Raw genomic sequence first — 18,976 nt, forward strand, 5'->3', positions numbered from 1 at the left:
CTACTATGGTATTTCATATCAATACATATAGTGGTTTTGAAAGATTTTATCTACTCCTTATAGGATCTCACTACAGACCAGATTGCTAACATGGTATGGCTTAGTTTATTGAGTTCTACAGATATATAAATAAAACTGTCTCCTTTTAAATAATTATGAGATGGACATATCTGATTAGCCTAGTTTCTTACAATTTATATGAAATGCAGTTTTAGTAGATGTGCCAGTTAAAGAGGCAGTTATATCTTTAAGTAAGGTTTGGGTACAATTAAGGTTATAATTTGAATTAATTGAGTTAAAATCCTCATGACTAAAATTCTGGTCAGTTTTTCTTGAAACAGTATCTCCCAACACACTTCCTTATTTTTTTTAACATATTTTAGCTTTTTACCTTTGTGGAATTATTCTACGGCGTGCTAACCAATAGTCTGGGTCTGATCTCAGATGGATTTCACATGCTCTTCGACTGCTCTGCTTTGGTCATGGGCCTTTTTGCTGCCCTGATGAGTAGATGGAAAGCAACTCGGATCTTCTCCTATGGGTAGGTATACTGACTGTCAAGGTGATGTAGCACGTGAAAAAGTCTTATGTGCAAATTCCACCTTAGATAATAAAACTTTATTATGCTTAATACAAATAATTTTCAGTTGTTTTTTCTTTTAACTAGATAAGAGAAAACCAAACATTTAATAAATACTGATTGGCAGTAGCTCAAAATTATATTCTCTGAAATCCCTTTTATAGACAGAGAGTAAATATCAGTTAATTATTAAGCTCTTTGCCTGACCAGGCTGTGGTGCAGTGGATAGAGTGTTGGCCAGGGATGCAGAGGACGCAGGTTAGAAACCCCAAGATCGCTGGCTTGAGCACAGGCTCATCAGCTTGAGCACAAGTTTGCTGGCTTGAGCATGGGATCATAGACACGTCTGTGATCCCATGGTCACTGGCCTGACCCTAAAGGTCGCTGGCTTGAGCAAGGGATCACTGGCTCAGCTGGAGGCCCTTCACCCCCTCGGTCAAGGCACATATGAGAAAGTTATTAATGAACAACTAAGGAGCCACAACGAAAAATTGATGCTTCTCATCTCTCTCCCTTCCTGTCTGTCCCTATCTGTCTCTCTCTCTCTGACTCTCACTCTCTATCTCAGATATTAAGCTCTGCTCAACATGTTTCTTTGAGACAATGAAATGTACATGATCATTCACATCTGTGCTCTTAGAGTATTTAAAAATCAAGGGGCTATGCATGAAATATCCTGTCATTAAATGAATAATTCAGTTCAACAAATATTAGAATCCTCTATTTGTACAGGGTTTTTGATAAGACCTACTCTAACAAATTCAGCTCTTATTTTCAACTGTTTATATTTTGAAAGATCAGTGAGCCAAAAATACAAATGATTCTTGTGTACAGCATAACCTCTGAGCTGTGACAGAGATACAGAGCACATGAAGGGGTTGAGAGAGAAATAACTTCTTGCTAAGAAATTAGGAAAGGCTTTGTGTAAAAGAGGGGATATTTTTATATATTCATAAATACTCTATTTCCCCATGTGTAAGATGCCCCTTTTTCGAAAAATTTGGGGTCTAAAAACTGAGTACAGTATATCTTATACAATGGTTGTAGATCTTTTTACTTGCATTTCCCGCTTTTTCGTGCTTGTTTTTGTACTCATTGTTGAAGACAGTGATGAGGAGTCATATGAACTTTATAATGAATAAAACTTGAGTTGCCTGACCTGTGGTGGTGCAGTGGATAAAAGCGTCGACCTGGAAATGCTGAGGTCGCCGGTTCGGAACCCTGGGCTTACCTGGTCAAGGCACATATGGGAGTTGATGCTTCCAGCTCCTCCCCCCTTCTCTCTCTCTGTCTCTCCTCTCTCTTTCTCTCTGTCTCTCTCTCTCCTCTCTAAAAAATTGAATAAATAAATAAAATAAATTAATTAATTTAAAAAAACTTGAGTTCAGTAACTATGTGATACATTTCTTTTTAAATTTTGGGCCCTAAAATTAAGGTGTATCTTATACATGGGAGCATCTTATACATGGGGAAATACGGCACATAAAATTTCAACAAACAAGGCCCTGGCCGGTTGGCTCAGCGGTAGAGTGTCGGCCTGGCGTGCGGGGGACCCGGGTTCGATTCCCGGCCAGGGCACATAAGAGAAGCGCCCATTTGCTTCTCCACCCCCCCCCCCTCCTTCCTCTCTGTCTCTCTCTTCCCCTCCCGCAGCCAAGGCTCCATTGGAGCGAAGATGGCCCAGGCGCTGGGGATGGCTCCTTGGCCTCTGCCCCAGGCGCTAGAGTGGCTCTGGTAGCGGCAGAGCGACCCCCCGGAGGGGCAGAGCATCGCCCCCTAGTGGGCAGAGCGTTCCGCCCCTGGTGGGCGTGCCGGGTGGATCCCGGTCGGGCGCATGCGGGAGTCTGTCTAACTGTCTCTCCCCATTTCCAGCTTCAGAAAAATACAAAAAAAAAAAAAATTTTTTTTCAACAAACAAATATGTGTCTAGAAAGTGCCTTGGAACGTACTAGTATGATGATTAAAATCTTGGTAATTTTCTAATCTTAGTATTTATGAAGTTGAAAATTTGGACTTGTTTCCTCATTTGTAATGTTATACTTTCAAAATACTTGCCATTTTTCTTTTCTAAAAATATATTCTACATTTTTAGGTATGGCCGAATAGAAATTCTCTCTGGATTTATTAATGGAATTTTTCTAATGGTAATAGCTTTTTTTGTGTTTATGGAGTCAGTGGCCAGATTAATTGATCCTCCGGAATTAGACACACACATGTTAACAGTAAGTCTTTATTTTTCTATTTGACTTTCTGCTCGTACTCATACAGTTTTCTTTGTGCTAAGGTATATCTATTTGTAGTTACTGATCTAGGAAGGTTTTAATTCATTTTTTATTTAAATCAACATAATTTCCTATCTTGTTATTTACACTGCTGACTCTTAGGGAAAAAAAATTTTCTGTGCTGGGGCTCTGGGAGCCTGGTAGTATCCTTAGCAAATTACACCATTTCCTGATAAACACCCTGCTGCCCTTCCGTCCACTGCCCTAGGGAAGACGGAAGGAACCACTGGGCCATGAAGATACTCTTCTGAGCTCTGTCCCTTTGGGAATGCAGGCTGCGCCCCCACACACATACTACCCTCCAGTGCTCAGAGCCTCGCTGGTATTTAGGCAAAATTTTTTTTTAATTTCTTTTTATTTTTCCAGACTCTCAGAACTAATTAATCCTTTTCTCTAATATTTTAGAAGTTAAAATATGAGCTAGGCCCTGGCCGGTTGGCTCAGTGGTAGAGCGTCAGCCTGGCGTGCAGAAGTCCCAGGTTCGATTCCCAGCCAGGGCACACAGGAGAGGCGCCCATCTGCTTCTCCACCCCTCCCCCTCTCCTTCCTCTCTGTCTCTCTCTTCCCCTCCCGCAGCGAGGCTCCATTGGAGCAAAGATGGCCCGGGCGCTGGGGATGGCTCCTTGGCTTCTGCCCCAGGCGCTAGAGTGGTTCTGGTCCTGACAGAGTGACGCCCCGGAGGGGCAGAGCATTGCCCCCTGGTGGGCAGAGCGTCGCCCTCTGGTGGGCGTGCTGGGTGGATCCGGTCAGGCGCATGCGGGAGTCTGTCTGTCTATCCCTGTTTCCAGCTTCAGAAAAATACAAAAAAAAAAAAAAAAAAAATTAGATGACATTGTAAAACATACAGATCTCTCTGGCTTATTAAATGTTTTTGTTTGATGGTGTGCTTTTAATACCTGGAAAAATGACTAAAAGCAGTTAGTTATATGTCTTGTTAGTGGAAGTATTTATTAGTAAAGTGTTTTTGGATTACACTTTAGAAACATTTTGAATTTTAAATGCTCATATTCTTTGACCTTTAATATTTAATACAGAAATATCCACTCAAGTGTGTAGTGGTGCATGATTCATTATACCACTATTTATAATAGAGGGAAAATAAAACAATGGCCACCAATGAAAGAACTAGTTAAATAAATTTGTCACTTATAGAATACTGTGCAGCTATTAAAAAGAGTGAGGTAGTGGGTGGAAGTCCCAGGTTCAATTCCCAGCCAGGGCATACAGGAGAAGCGCCCATCTGCTTCTCTACCCTTCCCCCTCTCTTCTTTCTCTATCTCTCTCTTTCACTCCCACAGCCAAGGGTCCCTTGGAGCAAAGTTTTCCCGGGCACTGAGGATGGCTCCATGGCCTTCACCTCAGGCGCTAGAATGGCTCCAGTTGCAACAGAGCAACGCCCCAGGTGGGCAGGGCATCGCCCCCTAGTGTGCATGCTGGGTGGATCCCCGTTGGGCACATGTGGGAGTCTGTCTCTCTGCCTCCCCACTTCTCACTTCAGAAAAAAAAAAAGTGAGGTATACCTATAAATACTAGTGTGAAAAATATTTACAAGATGTACTAAATGAGCCTGACTAGTTGGTAGTGCAGTGGATAAGCATTGGCCTGGGATGCTCAGGACCTAGGTTCAAAACCATGAGGTCTCTGGTTTGAGCATGGGCTCACCAGCTTGAGCGTGGGTCACTGGCTTAAGCGTGGGATCATAGACATCCCATAGTCACTGGCTTGAAGCCCAAGGTCGCTGACTTGTGTCCAAGATCCCTGGCTTGAGCAAGGGATCACTCGCTCTGCTGGAGCCCCCAAGTTGAGGCACATATGAGAAAATAATCAACAACTAAGATGCCACAACAAAGAATTGATGCTTCTCTCTCCCTTCCTGTCTGTCCCTGTCTGTCTGTCTGTCTCTCTCTCTTCTGCCCCCAAAAAACAAGATGTACTAAATGGAAAAAATGACAAAGCAGTGTTATAAAATAATGCTATCCTTGGTTTAAAAAGATATACCTGCTGACCTGTGGTGGCGCAGTGGATAAAGCGTGGACCTGGAAATGCTGAGGTCGCCGGTTCGAAACCCTGGGCTTGCCTGGTCAAGGCACATATGAGAGTTGATGCTTCCAGCTCCTCCCCCCTTCTCTCTCTGTCTCTCCTCTCTCTCCCTCTCTGTCTTTCCCTCTCCCTCTCTCTCTCCTCTCTAAAAAAAAAATGAATAAATAAAATTTTAAAAAATTTTTTTAAAAATTTAAAAAACAAAAAAGATATACCTGTATGTACAGTGGTCCCTCGTCTATCATGGGGATTAGATTCCAGAACCCCCTGCGGTAGGTGAAAATCTGCAAAGTAGAGACCTTATATTTATTTTATTATTTATATCTATTTTTAAGGCTTTATAAACCCTCCCCACACTCTTATAAACCTTTCCCACGCTGTTATTAACCTTTCCCATACTCTTATAAACACTTCCTATGCTCTTACTTTCTACACTCTTAAACATATGTAATTTTAACAACATATAAAATTCTATGTGGGTACTCACCAGTGAATATACTACAACTTGAATGATGAAGGTAATGATGATTTAATATTCTTTTAATATGTTTTAATTAATATTTTTATATTTTCAATTTTTAAGCTAGAAAATGCTTATTTTACTGCAAAAATAATTAAAATAATAAGTATTAAAAATACCTATATACCTCAAAATCCTACGATATAGCAAAAATCTGTGATACAAAATTAGATATATACAATTTAAACATCCGCGATACAGTGAGACCGGGAAAAGTGAACCACGATATGGCGAGGGACAATGGTATGTACATAGAAATACACTGTGCTCTTAGGAGTGATTAACTTTTGGGAGTACAGTAATAGGGGGCTTTCATTTTCTACAGTATTTTATTTTTTATGATGAAATATATAAAGATGAAGTATTTCTCAGAGAAGTATGTATGAGGTGATGGGATCTCTATAAGCAGTATTTGTTTCATTCAAAATTCACTAACCCTCACCTGACCTGTGGTGGTTCAATGGATAAAGCATCGACCTGGAACACTAAGGTTGCCAGTTCAAAACCCTGGGCTTGCCTGGTCAAGGCACATATGGGAGTTGATGCTTCCTGCTCCTCCTCCCTTCTCTCTTTCTTCTCTTTCGCTCTCCCTCTCCCTCTCCCTCTCCCTCTCTCTCTCTCCTCTCTAAATGGATAAATAAAATCTTTAAAAAAAATTTTTTTTAATTTATTAACCCTCTTCAAGCTTATAAAGCTAACTGAAATTTTTAAATCTGACGGACAAATGGTCTGAGTTGCAGGAAGAAGTAAATAAGCAACACACATCTTTACTAAAGTAAATCCCTTCTCTTACTACATTTGAAAATTAATTAAGGGCCCTGGCCGGTTGGCTCAGTGGTAGAGCGTCAGCCTGGCGTGCAGAAGTCCCGGGTTCGATTCCCGGCCAGGGCACACAGGAGAAGCGCCCATCGGCTTCTCCACCCCTCCCCCTCTCCTTCCTCTCTGTCTCTCTCTTCCCCTCCCGCAGCGAGGCTCCATTGGAGCAAGGATGGCCCAGGCACTGGGGATGGCTCCTTGGCCTCTGCCCCAGGCACTAGAGTGGCTCTGGTCGCAACAGAGCGACGCCTGGGAGGGGCAGAGCATTGCCCCCTGGTGGGCAGAGCTTCGCCCCTGGTGGGCGTGCCGGGTGGATCCTGGTCGGGCACATGCGGGAGTCTATCTGACTGTCTCTCCCCGTTTCCAGCTTCAGAAAAATGCAAAAAATAAATAAATAAATAAATAAATAAATAAATAAATAAATAAAATAAAAAGAAAATTAATTAAGGCCCTGGCCAGTTGGTTCAGCAGAAGAGCATCATCCCCAGGTGCTGAGGATGGCTCCATGGCCTCACCCCAGGTGCTAAAATATAAAATAGCTCAGTTGCCAAGCATGAGAACAAGCCCCAGATGGGCAGAGCATTGCCCCATAGAGGGCTTGCTGGGTGGATCCCAGTTGGGGCTCTAGTGAGAGTCTGCCTCTGTCTCCCTGCCTCCCATGTAATTAAAAAAGAAAAGAAAAGAAAGTTAATTAAAACCATCTGTCCCCCTTATTTTTATGTTCTTTTTATAAAACAAATGGATTTTTCTAAAGGAGAAACTGTAGACATATCTAAATTAAATAACACCCTGAGCTACTATTCAAAATCATTTTGTAAGAGGATAATCAAGGGTAAGTAACTTGTTTACCCTTTGGGGTATTATTCTGGAACCATTTAATCAAGATACTTCCATTTACTTTGTTGTTCAAAAAGATGAGAGATTACTATTATATGCTTGCTTTGTCATTGTACCTTTTTTACTTCGGGAAATTTTACTGTAAGACACAGTAGACCAGGCCTGACCTGTGGTGGCTCAGTGGGATAAAGCGTCGACCTGGAATGCTGAGGTCGCCGGTTCGAAACCCTGGGCTTGCCCGGTCAAGGCACATATGGGAGTTGATGCTTCCTGCTCCCCCCCCCTTCTCTCTCTCTCTCTCTCTCTCTCTCTCTCTCCTCTAAAATGAATAAATAAAAATAATTAAAAAAAAAAAAAGAGGACATAAGTTAATTAAAAAAAAAAAAGACACAGTAGACTATATTTATTTGGAATCCATTAGTAAATTATAATCATTACCTTATAAACTATTGAAATTTAGTAATAAAACAAGATTTCAGATATAGCATATACTTGCTCTATTAAGTAGTATTTTCAAACTCTTTATTTAAATAAAAGAAAACATTAGCATCATTTATTTATTCATAAGTCATGAGCCAAGTACATATTCTTAATCACTTAAAGCAATTCAAAATCCCTCTATTTGTCAACACTTTGATATTTTTAAAATACTCTAAAAAAAAATTTAAGTTTGGATTTCCTTATGAACCTAATGAGATTATACTATGAAGACTTTCTAAACTGTAAACAGAAAAACAAATATAGCTGTATACTAACGTTTAAGCAACAAATTTATTTTTTAAATTACAAATTTAAAGGTTTTTCTTTTCTCTCTTTTGCTAGCCAGTCTCAGTTGGAGGACTGATAGTAAACCTTATTGGTATCTGTGCCTTTAGCCATGCCCATAACCATAGCCATGGATCTTCTCATGGAAGCTGTCACTCATCTGATCACGGCCATTCACACCATATGCATGGACACAGTGACCATGGGCATGGTCACAGCCATGGATCTGCAGCCAGAGGCATGAATGCTAACATGAGGGGTGAGTTCTTGCCAAATATTGCCCTACCTTTCAACCATGTTGTAAATTGACACTTTATTTACAATATATTAAATATTAGGCTTCTGGTGCAATTTTATTTTGGAAAAACCATATGTGGCTAAAAAAAGGTCTGAAGTCATCTGCTGTAGAAAATGCTCATGTTTATTCATAAATGTTAATTATTTTACGTATACAGTCCTTTCCGTACTGACAGTTGCATAAATGTTATTTGTAAGGGAAACACTTGAGTATGCCATTAGGAATTTTCACTACAAAAAAAAGATTTCTATTGTATTGTAAAAAAATGGAAGTAGTTATCACTTACTTTATTGAATGATTTATTCTGAATGTTTAATAAAAGTTTTTGGTTAATGTTAAGACTTGGCTCACATGATTTCTAGGAAGCCTTCCCAGATAAACCACACCATCATAAAACTAACCACACTGTGGTGTAATGGCCCACACCCTTACTTTTTTTCTACTAGACTGAATTCCTTGAGAGTAATGACCATATTTTAGTCATTTTTTAAGTACCAGCCCCTAGCAGAGTGACAGGTGCATAGTTAGGTACCCAATAATATTTATAGAATGTATAAAAGAACTAAATTTGATGTGATTTAATTTTTAATGTTTTTATATATTTTACTTATAGGTGTATTTCTACATGTTTTGGCAGACACACTTGGCAGTATTGGTGTGATCGTATCCACAATTCTTATAGAGCAGTTTGGGTGGTTCATTGCTGATCCCCTCTGTTCTCTTTTTATTGCTATATTAATATTTCTCAGTGTTATTCCACTGATTAAAGATGCCTGTCAGGTTCTACTTCTGAGACTGCCACCAGAATATGAAAAAGAATTACATCTTGCTTTAGAAAAGGTACTGTGTGTAGTTTCTTCACTATTTTTTTTCCTTTTAAAACAGCTTTTCAACTGAATTTGAAATTAAGTTGACTTAACAAGAAATGTGCAAGATATGAAAGAAGAAAGTACAGTTTTAATTAAAGGACATAAAATAAGGACTGCATAAATGGAGAGTTATTTTCTGGGATGGGAAACTGTATTGTAAAGATGCTGAATTTTTTCATTTAAATCCCACTGTGGTTGCCTTTCATTTGGACTTTTTTGTTGGGGGAGGATAGATAATCCAGTATTACTTGGAAGCTTATTTGGAAGAGTTAATATTTGAAAATAAATTTTAAAATGCATAAATTTACAGAATTAACTAATTAATTAAAAGGATCTGGTCCTTTAATTAGAAAGTTACCAAATTAACTAACAACACTAATAGTTTTGTTCTTGCACAGGAATAAACACACAAATTCCAATTTTAAAAGTCAGAAACAGCCTGACCAGGTGGTGGCACAATGGATAGAGCATCAGACTGGGACACCAAGGACCCAGGTTCAAAACCCCGAGGTCGCTGGCTTGAGTGCAGGCTCATCTGGTTTGAGGAAGGCTCACTAGCTTGAGCCCAAGGTCACTGGCTTGAGCACGGGGTTACTCTGTCTGCTATAGCCCCTGGTCAAGGCACATATGAGAAAGCAATCAATGAAAACTAAGGTGCCGCAACAAGGAATTGATGCTTCTCATCTCTCTCCCTTCCTGTCTGTCTCTGTCACAAAAAAAAAAGGTCAGATACAGACCTAGAAATTTATGAAGTTCAATATATGCCAAAGATGATATTTCAGATCAGTGGGGAAGAAAGAGTTGACCTAATTAACATGTTCACTGGTGGAAAAGAAAATCTATCTGTATCTATCCCAATCCATATAAAAATATTTTTTCAGTAGACTAAATATTAGGGTAAAATTACAAGACTACTAAAGTAAAATAGAATAAAATAGCACTGAAATAAGCAAAGCCTTCTTAATATGATAGAAGTGAAACCAGAAGCCAAAAAGGGAGGGGAAAAAAATCTACAGATTGGATCAATTGAAAATTGTCCATTTGTAAAAGATTCCATAACAAATATGAAATATAAAAGTTAGACCAGGAGAAAATATTTGCAGCACATACAGACAGGCAAAGGCTTACTATTTATAATCCTTTAAATCAAGAAAAACAGTCTTTGAGAATATAAACAGGCAGTTCATCGTTTTTTGTATGAGTTAGAAAAATAGGATGTCTTCTAGTTTGTGGTTTGCCATATCATTAAACCAATTAGGATCTACTGATGAAAACTTAGCATTTTCAATATTTATGGCAATAGTTCTCAAAGTGTGTGCTAGGGCGCACTGATGTGCCCTAGAAGATTTCCAGGTGCGCCCTATGGTATTCTAGAGAAATATGTGCCTTTTGGGGACCAAAAAACCAACAGGGTTTTTGGAGTTTAGATTTTTGGGGGACAGAGATGTGGGGAATTGGCTGTAAGCTGATAGTCTGCCCAACCCCCACCTCACTTGCCTGATTAGGTTGCAAAAGGCTGTTAAGCTGTGGTGCTGGATTGTTTACATCACCCCCCATGTTCCCCGGAAAGACTGAAGGCAAGTTTCTTCTATCCTTTGTTTAGTGTAAAGTTAAGATGATATGTATGGTGGGGGTTTTCTGCACTTGGTAAAATTCTTGGGTTGCCTTGGAAACATGATCAAAGATCTCATTGATTTGCTAATGGCTCACTTTGCCCTATAAATAAAGCAAGATGCGGTTTTTGGGCACGCTTTGTTCTTGCCAGCAGCAATTTCAGGGCCCTCTCAACCCCATATTTTCTTAATTCCACACCGTTCTCACTCGGGACCTGGAATTACTAGCTGCGCTGGTTCACAGCATGTACCCAGATGTAAAAATAAATAAACAGTTACTCTGTTATACCATTTCATTATGGAAATACTGCTCTTTTTGTTAACACATCATTATTATATTTATTATTAACACATCATTATATTATTTTTAGATAAATACACCCAAATAAAATGGATAGATTTCTCAAAAAGAAGCATGATATTGAAGAATCCGATTCTGGAAGTGAGCAAAAGTTTAGTGTAAATAAAATAGGACTTGAAGGCTGATGGGTAGAATTTAATTTATAGCATTTTCCATCACTTACCACTGAACAATACAATTGGATTAGAAACCCATTCATGGAAGCTCCAAGTGATTTTGGTTTAACATTAACAGAAGAGGAAGAACTGGCAGCTATATCCACTGATTGTGGATTGATGATTAAACATAAGGAATTGTCTCTTGAAGCCTTTTGGATTTCTTTAAGAGAATATGTGGCAATATCTAAAAAAGCTTTGAACATTTTACTACAATTTTCAACATCCTATTTATGTGAATTAGAATTTTCTACCTTCAACACAATTAAGAGTAAAAAGAGAGGAATTCCTCAATGTATTGAAAAGGAAATGAGAGGTTGCCTTTCAAACATATACCCAAACATTGAAGAAATTGCTAGAACACATCAGGCTCATGTTTCTCATAAACACAAGAAAGAAAAAACTTAACAAATTCGTGCCAGGACCTGCCAAATTTACTAAATCTTACTAAGAATATATCTATATCGATATCGATATCTATATAGATATCGATATCGATATAGATATAAAAAGATAACTTTTTTGTCTTTTTATTTTTTAACCCCTTTTTACGAATTCTAAAAAGCATAACTCAAAAAATGTAACAAAATTGTTTTTAATGTCAGAATAAATTTAATTTTGTCATATTTATTTTGTTTAATTACCATAAAAGCATGCTTGGGCTTTATTTCTTTAATATTTGACTTAATTATTATAACATATTTCTCAGAAATTTGTATATAGTGCGCCTACAATTGCAGGATTTTGAGTGCACCTTGACTTCAAAAAGTTTGAGTACCACTGATTTATGGTAGAGCACAGTGATCGGCAAACCGCGGCTCATGAGCCACATGTGACTCTTTGGCCCCTTGAGTTTTTAGCAAAGGCCAGCTTAGGAGCACCCTAATTAAACTAATAACAATGTACCCACCTATATAGTTTAAGTTTAAAAAAATTGGCTCTCAAAAGAAATTTCAATCATTGTACTGTTGATATTTGGCTCTGTTGACTAATGAGTTTGCCGACCACTGGTATAGTATCTTAACCCACAATTTCATAAATAAAATTAGTACTGTTTTCTCATCTTATAATTAGTGAATATTACATCCTGTGGTAGTGCAGTGGATAAAGGGTTGACCTGGAACACTAAGGTCCCAGGTTCAAAACCCCAAGATCACCAGCTTGAGCACAGGCTTGCCAACTTGAGTGCTGGGTCTCCAGCTTGAGCATGGAATCATCGAAATGATCCATGGTCACTGGCTTGAGCAAAGGGTCACTGGCCTACCTTGAGCACCCCCATCAAGGATGTATGAGAAGCAATCAGTGAACAACTAAAGTGACACAACTACAAGTTGATGCTTTTCATCTCTTCCCCCCCAAAAATAAAAAATAGTATTTCATTTCAAAATAATAAATGTCTATTAAAGAAAATAGTGAAATACAGAAAAGTACCAATGAGGTAGGGTCACATATAACATTACCACTTGGAATGAAATACTTTTAAAAGTTTTTAAATTTTTCCCTTTTTCACAATTGTTGATATCAAAAGGACCAAAACCAAGGTTCCCTTCCTTGGTTTGCAGGTGCTATCTTCTCTGTTTCTTCACTAGGAGACAAAGAAGATAAGCCAGTGGTTCTCAAACTTTTTGAAGTCAGGGCGCATTTAAAATCCTACAAATAATTGTAGGCGCACTATATACAAATTTCTGAGAAATATGTCATAATAATTAAGTCAAATATTAAAAAATAAAATAAAATCCAAGCGTGCTATTACAGTAATTAAAATAAATACAACCAAATTAAATTTATTCTGACATTAAAAACATTTTTATGTTACATTTTTTGAGTTATGCATTTTAGAATTTGTAAAAAAGGGTTAAAAATGAAAACAAACAAAAAAGTTATCTTTTTATTATATAGAGAGATACATTCTTAGTAAGATTTAGTAAATTCAGCAGGTCCCGATGCAAATGTGTTTTTTTCTTTCTTGTGTTTATGAGAAACATGAGCCTGATGTGTCCTAGTGATTTCATCAATGTTTGGGCATATATTTGAAAGGCAAACTCTCATTTCCTCGTCAATACATTTAAGAATTTCTCTCTTTTTACTCTTAATTGTGTTGAGGGTAGAAAATCCTAATTCACATAAATAGGATGTTGAAAATTGTAGTAAAAAGTTCAAAGCTTTTCTTAGATATTGCCACATATTCTTCTTTTATAGAAATCCAAAAGGTTTCAAGAGACAATTCCTTATGTTTAATCATCAATCTAAAACCCCCACCATACATATCATCTTAACTTTACACCAAACAAAGTATTGAAGAAACTTGCCTTTAGTCTTTCCTGGGAACACGGGGTAGTGTAAACAATCCAGCACCACAGCTTAACAGCCTTCTGCAACCTAATCAGGCACGTGAGATGGGGGTTGGGGCAGACTGTCAGCTTACAGCCAATTCCCCACACCTCTGCCCCCCAAAAATCTAAACTCCAAAAACCCTGTTTGTTTTCTGGTCCCCAACAGGCATATATTTCTCTGGAATACCATAGGGCGCACCTGGAAATGTAAGGTACACCAGTGCATCCTGGCGCACACTTTGAGAACCACTGGGATAAGCTCTTGTGTCTCAATACTCTTCTTATTAAGGCACATTAATCCATTCATGAGGGCTCCATTCTCATGACCATTACAATCCAAAGGCCCCCTTTCCTAACTCCATCACATTAGGGTTAAGATTTCAATTCATGAATTTAGGGGTCAAGAGAGAGGGATACTAACTTGCAGTCCATAACAGGTGGAGACATAATTATCCAGTTCATAAAATTCTGTGTATCACCTAGAATGAAACAGAAAATGGAAGAAGAATGTTTCTACCTCTTTCAGGCACTGCTCTGTTTCATGAGGTGACACATGGTTCTGACACCATCTTTACCTTAGTAGAAATTAGACCTGCTCCTAGATGCTTGCCATAGGATGTCTCCCAGACTTTGTTTTCCCAGTGCCTTTGTTCTTTGAAGGGAACAGTCAAATTCTCAACAACAGCCTGTCATGGTTTTGTGAGTATCCCCACTTTTGAAGTCTTACATATCCCTGGGCAAAGGGAGATCCCTCAGCCATATTTTACTGATGGGGAACTAGAGAAGGCAGCCATGTACCACTGAACTCAGGAATAGTTAAATGGATCAACTCTAAGATCAGCCCTCTCAGAGCTAAATCTAGTTTCAAACCAGAAGAGCAACATGACTGTTGAGAGGCAGCCCGGAGCCTGCTGCTGCCCATTTGGATAAAGTTGTTTTTCTTTATAAATTAAATAAATAAATTTTTTTTTTTTAATTTTTCTGAAGTGAGAAGTGGGGAGGCAGGGAGACTCCCGCATACACCCAACCAGGATCCACCTGGGATGCCCACTAGGGGGCGATGCTCCGCCCATCTGGGCCATTGCTCCATTGCAACCAGAGCCATTCTAGCGCCTGAGGTGGAGGCCATGGAGCCATCCTCAGCACCCAGGCCAACTTTGCTCCAAGGGAGCCTTGGCTGTGGGAAGGGAAAAGAGAGATAGAGAGAAAGGAGAGGGGGAAGGGTAGAGAAGCAGATGGGCACTTCTCCTGTGTGCCTTGGCTGGGAATCAAAGCCAGGTTCCACATGCCGGGCTGATGTTCTACCACTAAGCCAGCTGGCCAGGGCCTTATAAAAATATTTTAAGCCTTCCCCCTTCCCCCTCTCCTTTCTCTCTTCCCCTCCTACAGCCAGAGCTTCATTAGAGCAAAGAGTTGGCCCGGGCGCTGAGGATGGCTCCATGGCCTCTGTCTCAGGCTCCAGTTGCAATGGAGCAACACCCCAGATTGGTAGAGCATTGCCCCCTAGTGGCATGCTGGGTGGATCCTGGTCGGGCACATGCAGTAGTCTGTCTCTCTCTGCCTCCCCGCTTCTAACTTTAGAAAAATATTTTAAAACATTTTTTTAAATAAAAGTAGCAAAAACTATTTTGTACTGCTTTTTTAAATTTTTCCCCATTTAATTATGTCATGTTGATAAATACTTTAATACATTTTTAATGACAATATAGTTTATATGTGTGGGTAGTCTGTGATTTATTAACCAATCATCAGTTGAACATGGAAGATACCTTTTGAATGTATAATAAAAAATATGCAAATGTGTATATGAATTTAAAGGAAACCTTGTAGTTTATCAAACATAATCTACTTTTTATAACAGGTGGAGTAAGTACATCCTACATAGGTGAAAATTGGTGTGCAACTGTTAGGTATTAAGACACCTGTACCTCATTCACTTCCTTTTCAGAGCTGCCTTCCATAGTATCACTCCTAGGTTAAAATATTTTGGATACCTTTGCTTTAAGCTAATTGATGTTCTATTCCTTTCTCACTTCTGGGCTCTCCTTATTATCTTTTTTTTTTAATAGTTTAATAGTGGTTCCTAGACCAAAAAGATTGCTTTGTGTTAAGTAAATTATAACTTCACCTCCCCTTTTATTTGACAGATACAGAAAATTGAAGGATTAATATCATACCGAGACCCTCATTTTTGGCGTCATTCTGCCAGTATTGTGGCAGGAACAATTCATATACAGGTGACATCTGATGTGCTGGAACAAAGAATAGTACAGCAGGTAATAATCTTTATTTTTTTAAGTAATTTCAGTTAAGATAATCCATGCATAAAATTGCATACATTATAACTTATGTATAAGTTATGTATAACTTATGTGTAAATAGTAGTTTAACTGTTTGAAAATATCCGTCATTCAGACTGACTAGGCGGTGACTCAGTAGATGGAGCATTGGACTGGGAGGCAGAGGACCCAGGTTCAGTACCCCGAGGTTGCTGACTTGAGCACAGACTCACCTGCTTGAGCACTGGGTCACTGGCTTAAGCGTAGTAACATAGACATGAAACCATGGTTGCTGCCTTGAGCCCAAATCACTGGCTTGAGCAAGGGGTCACTCGCTCTGCTGGAGCCCCCAGTCAATGCATGTATGAGCTTCTCATCTCTCTCCCTTCCTGCCTGTCTGTCCCTGTCTGTCCCTATCTGTCCCTGTTTCTGTTCCTCTCTGCCTTTGTCTCTCTCACTAAAAAAAGAAAGAAAGAAAGAAAGAAAATATCAGGCCCTGGCCGGTTTGCTCAGTGGTAGAGCGTTGGCCTGGTGTGCAGAAGTCCTGGGTTCGATTTCTGGCCAGGGCACACAGGAGAAGCGCCCATCTGCTTCTCCACCCCTCCCCCTCTCCTTCCTCTCTGTCTCTCTCTTCCCCTCCTGCAGCGAGGCTCCATTGGAGCAAAGATGGCCCGGGCGCTGGGGATGGCTCCTTGGCCTCTGCCCCAGGCGCTAGAGTGGCTCTGGTCGCAACAGAGCGATGCCCCGGAGGGGCAGAGCATCGCCCCCTGGTGGGCGTGCCGGGTGGATCCCGGTCGGGCGCATGTGGGAGTCTGACTGTCTCTCCCCATTTCCAGCTTCAGAAAAATACAAAAAAAAAAAAAAAAAGAAAGAAAGAAAATATCAATCCTTCAGTTAAAGATAACATAACACTTTTTTACATCTAGGTTTTTTTTAATATCATAAACTGGTTAAAATAAAATCAAGTTTTAGTATTTAGAGGATCAGCTTTAAGTTAATGTAAAATAAAATTTATTTATGATCCACCATGATTCCCATTAGATTATCAAGAAATAAGTTGTGAAAAATGTACCCGTAGCCTGACCTGTGGTGGTGCAGTGGATAAAGCGTCGACCTGGAACACTGAGGTCGCTGGTTCAAAACCCCAGGCTTGCCTGGTCAAGGCACATATGGGAGTTGATGCTTCCTTCTCTCTCTTTTTCTCTTTTTCCCCCTCTCTCCTCTCTCTCTAAAAATGAATAAATCTAAAAAAATTAAAATAAAATAAATTTTTAATAAAATAAGGTGGCTGGTTGGCTTAGAGGTAGAACATGGGCCCAGCGTGTGGCAGTCCCGGGTTCAATTTCTGGTCAGGGCACACAGGAGAAGAGACCATCTGCTTCTCCATCCTTCCCACTCTTCTCTCTCTCCCTCTCTTTCTTTCACTCTCTTTCTCTCTCTCACCCCCTCGCACAGCTGTGGCTCGAATGGTTCAAGCAAGTTGGCTGTGAGTGCCAAGGATGGCTCCATGGCCTCACCTCAGGCTCTACAATAGCTCGGTTGCCTAGCAAAGGAGCAATGGTCCCAGATGGGCAGAACATCAGCCCCAGACCCAATTTGCCAGGTGGACCCAGTTGGGGCACATGCGGGAATCTGTCTCTCTGCCTTCCTGCCTCTCACTTAAAATAAAATGCAGCCCTAAATCAATAATATTAACTTTGGCAGAGTATATACATGTGCTATGGTTGGAGATAGGGATCAAAACAGTTCCTGTATCCCTATTCTAGACATACTGAATTGGAGACAATAGCTGTTTTCTTTTGCTACTTTGAATAAGAGATCAGAATTTAGGTTGTCTAAAATCCTATCTAACATTTAGCCAAATAAGTAATAAACATTATTTTGAGGATTTATCTTTGATTATCTGTAGATGTAAAAAAAATGGTATATCAGTTATTTAAGACATGTATGCATTAAATGCATTAATATGCTTTAAAATGTATGGATTTTTATAACAGGTTACGGGAATACTTAAAGATGCTGGAGTAAACAATTTAACAATTCAAGTGGAAAAAGAGGCATATTTTCAACATATGTCTGGACTAAGTACTGGATTTCATGATGTCCTGGCTATAACAAAACAAATGGAGTCCATGAAATACTACAAAGATGGTACTTATATCATGTGAGATAACCTGGGAATTACTCCTGGGGTGTGAACAATGAAGATTAAATGACTTAAGTTATTTTAATATTGCCAGAAGGAAGAAAATTGCGCACGGCTGTACAGAAACATTTTGCCATATTTGAAAAAAGGTTTAAAGTCCCCTACTCTTGGTTCAAGGAATCTTCCTTAAATATAAATACAGAATGAAGCCTTCATTATTCATGTGAAATCATTATTTGAATTATGTCTACAACAAGAATCTTAAAATTTGAGTAAATGTGATGTATCACATCTTTGAAAATGTACATATGATGGAATCAAGTGAAGATCAAAATTTCTTCTGTATTTACTTTCTGTCAGAAAGCATCTCCATTGTAAATAATGTATTTACAGGTTTATTACAAACACCCAAATGAAAAACTTTTTAGTCTATTTTTTTTTTTGCATATCCCCATGGTAAAGTAGGAATAAAAGTTCTATATTTATGGATTATCTGTATATAAAACTGGTTTCTAATTATAACTTAAATCCATTAAGTAAAATCTGTATTGCCACTTTAAATGTAAATTTTGGGGGAGAAACTTCAACCACTGATATGAGACAAGCAGTGAGAATAGAGAAGTATAGCGTTATAGTTTTTGATGTATTAAAAAAAGAACAACCACTCTGTAAAATAAATTTTTTTACTTTTGTTAATATTTGCAGATGAATAATTATTAGGGTAAAGAACTTACACTAAATTGTGTCTATGTTATTCATTCACTTGTCTTCTGCCTCTAAAGTAGAATATTCCATTTCTTTTTATGCATCTGGCAGTCCTCGTTGCTTATCAAGCTGGTATCCAAGCAGTGCTAGGCTTTTCATCTTTTCATTTAGCTCCATATGTTGTGGAATAGCCAGTTTGAAAGAATCATAAAATTGGCAATTCAGTTGAATTTCCTGTCTATAAATGTATATATATTTTTTTTAATTTCTGGTACATGAGCTGTGTAAGAAGTATCAAAGAATAGGTTGTTATTTTAAAGTTTAATAAGTAAATCTTGCCCGTAAATACTGAGGCACTATAAAATCAAATACCCTAT

At 38.9% G+C, this 18,976-nt stretch overlaps 1 protein-coding gene across 1 annotated transcript in view; it reads left to right on the plus strand.

Moving 5' to 3' along the window:
• SLC30A5 (solute carrier family 30 member 5) overlaps positions 1-18,594 on the plus strand; it is a 41,050-nt gene extending 22,456 nt beyond the window's left edge. The window contains exons 11-16 of the mRNA XM_066376409.1: positions 384-541; positions 2,673-2,802; positions 7,898-8,099; positions 8,752-8,978; positions 15,617-15,745; positions 17,746-18,594. Coding sequence (XP_066232506.1) covers positions 384-541; positions 2,673-2,802; positions 7,898-8,099; positions 8,752-8,978; positions 15,617-15,745; positions 17,746-17,916 — 1,017 coding nt within the window. The 3' untranslated portion in view covers positions 17,917-18,594. The remainder of the gene's footprint in view (positions 1-383; positions 542-2,672; positions 2,803-7,897; positions 8,100-8,751; positions 8,979-15,616; positions 15,746-17,745) is intronic.
• Positions 18,595-18,976: the final 382 nt, after the last annotated feature.

This window comes from Saccopteryx leptura, chromosome 1 (assembly GCF_036850995.1).
Source record: "Saccopteryx leptura isolate mSacLep1 chromosome 1, mSacLep1_pri_phased_curated, whole genome shotgun sequence".
NCBI lineage: Eukaryota > Metazoa > Chordata > Mammalia > Chiroptera > Emballonuridae > Saccopteryx > Saccopteryx leptura.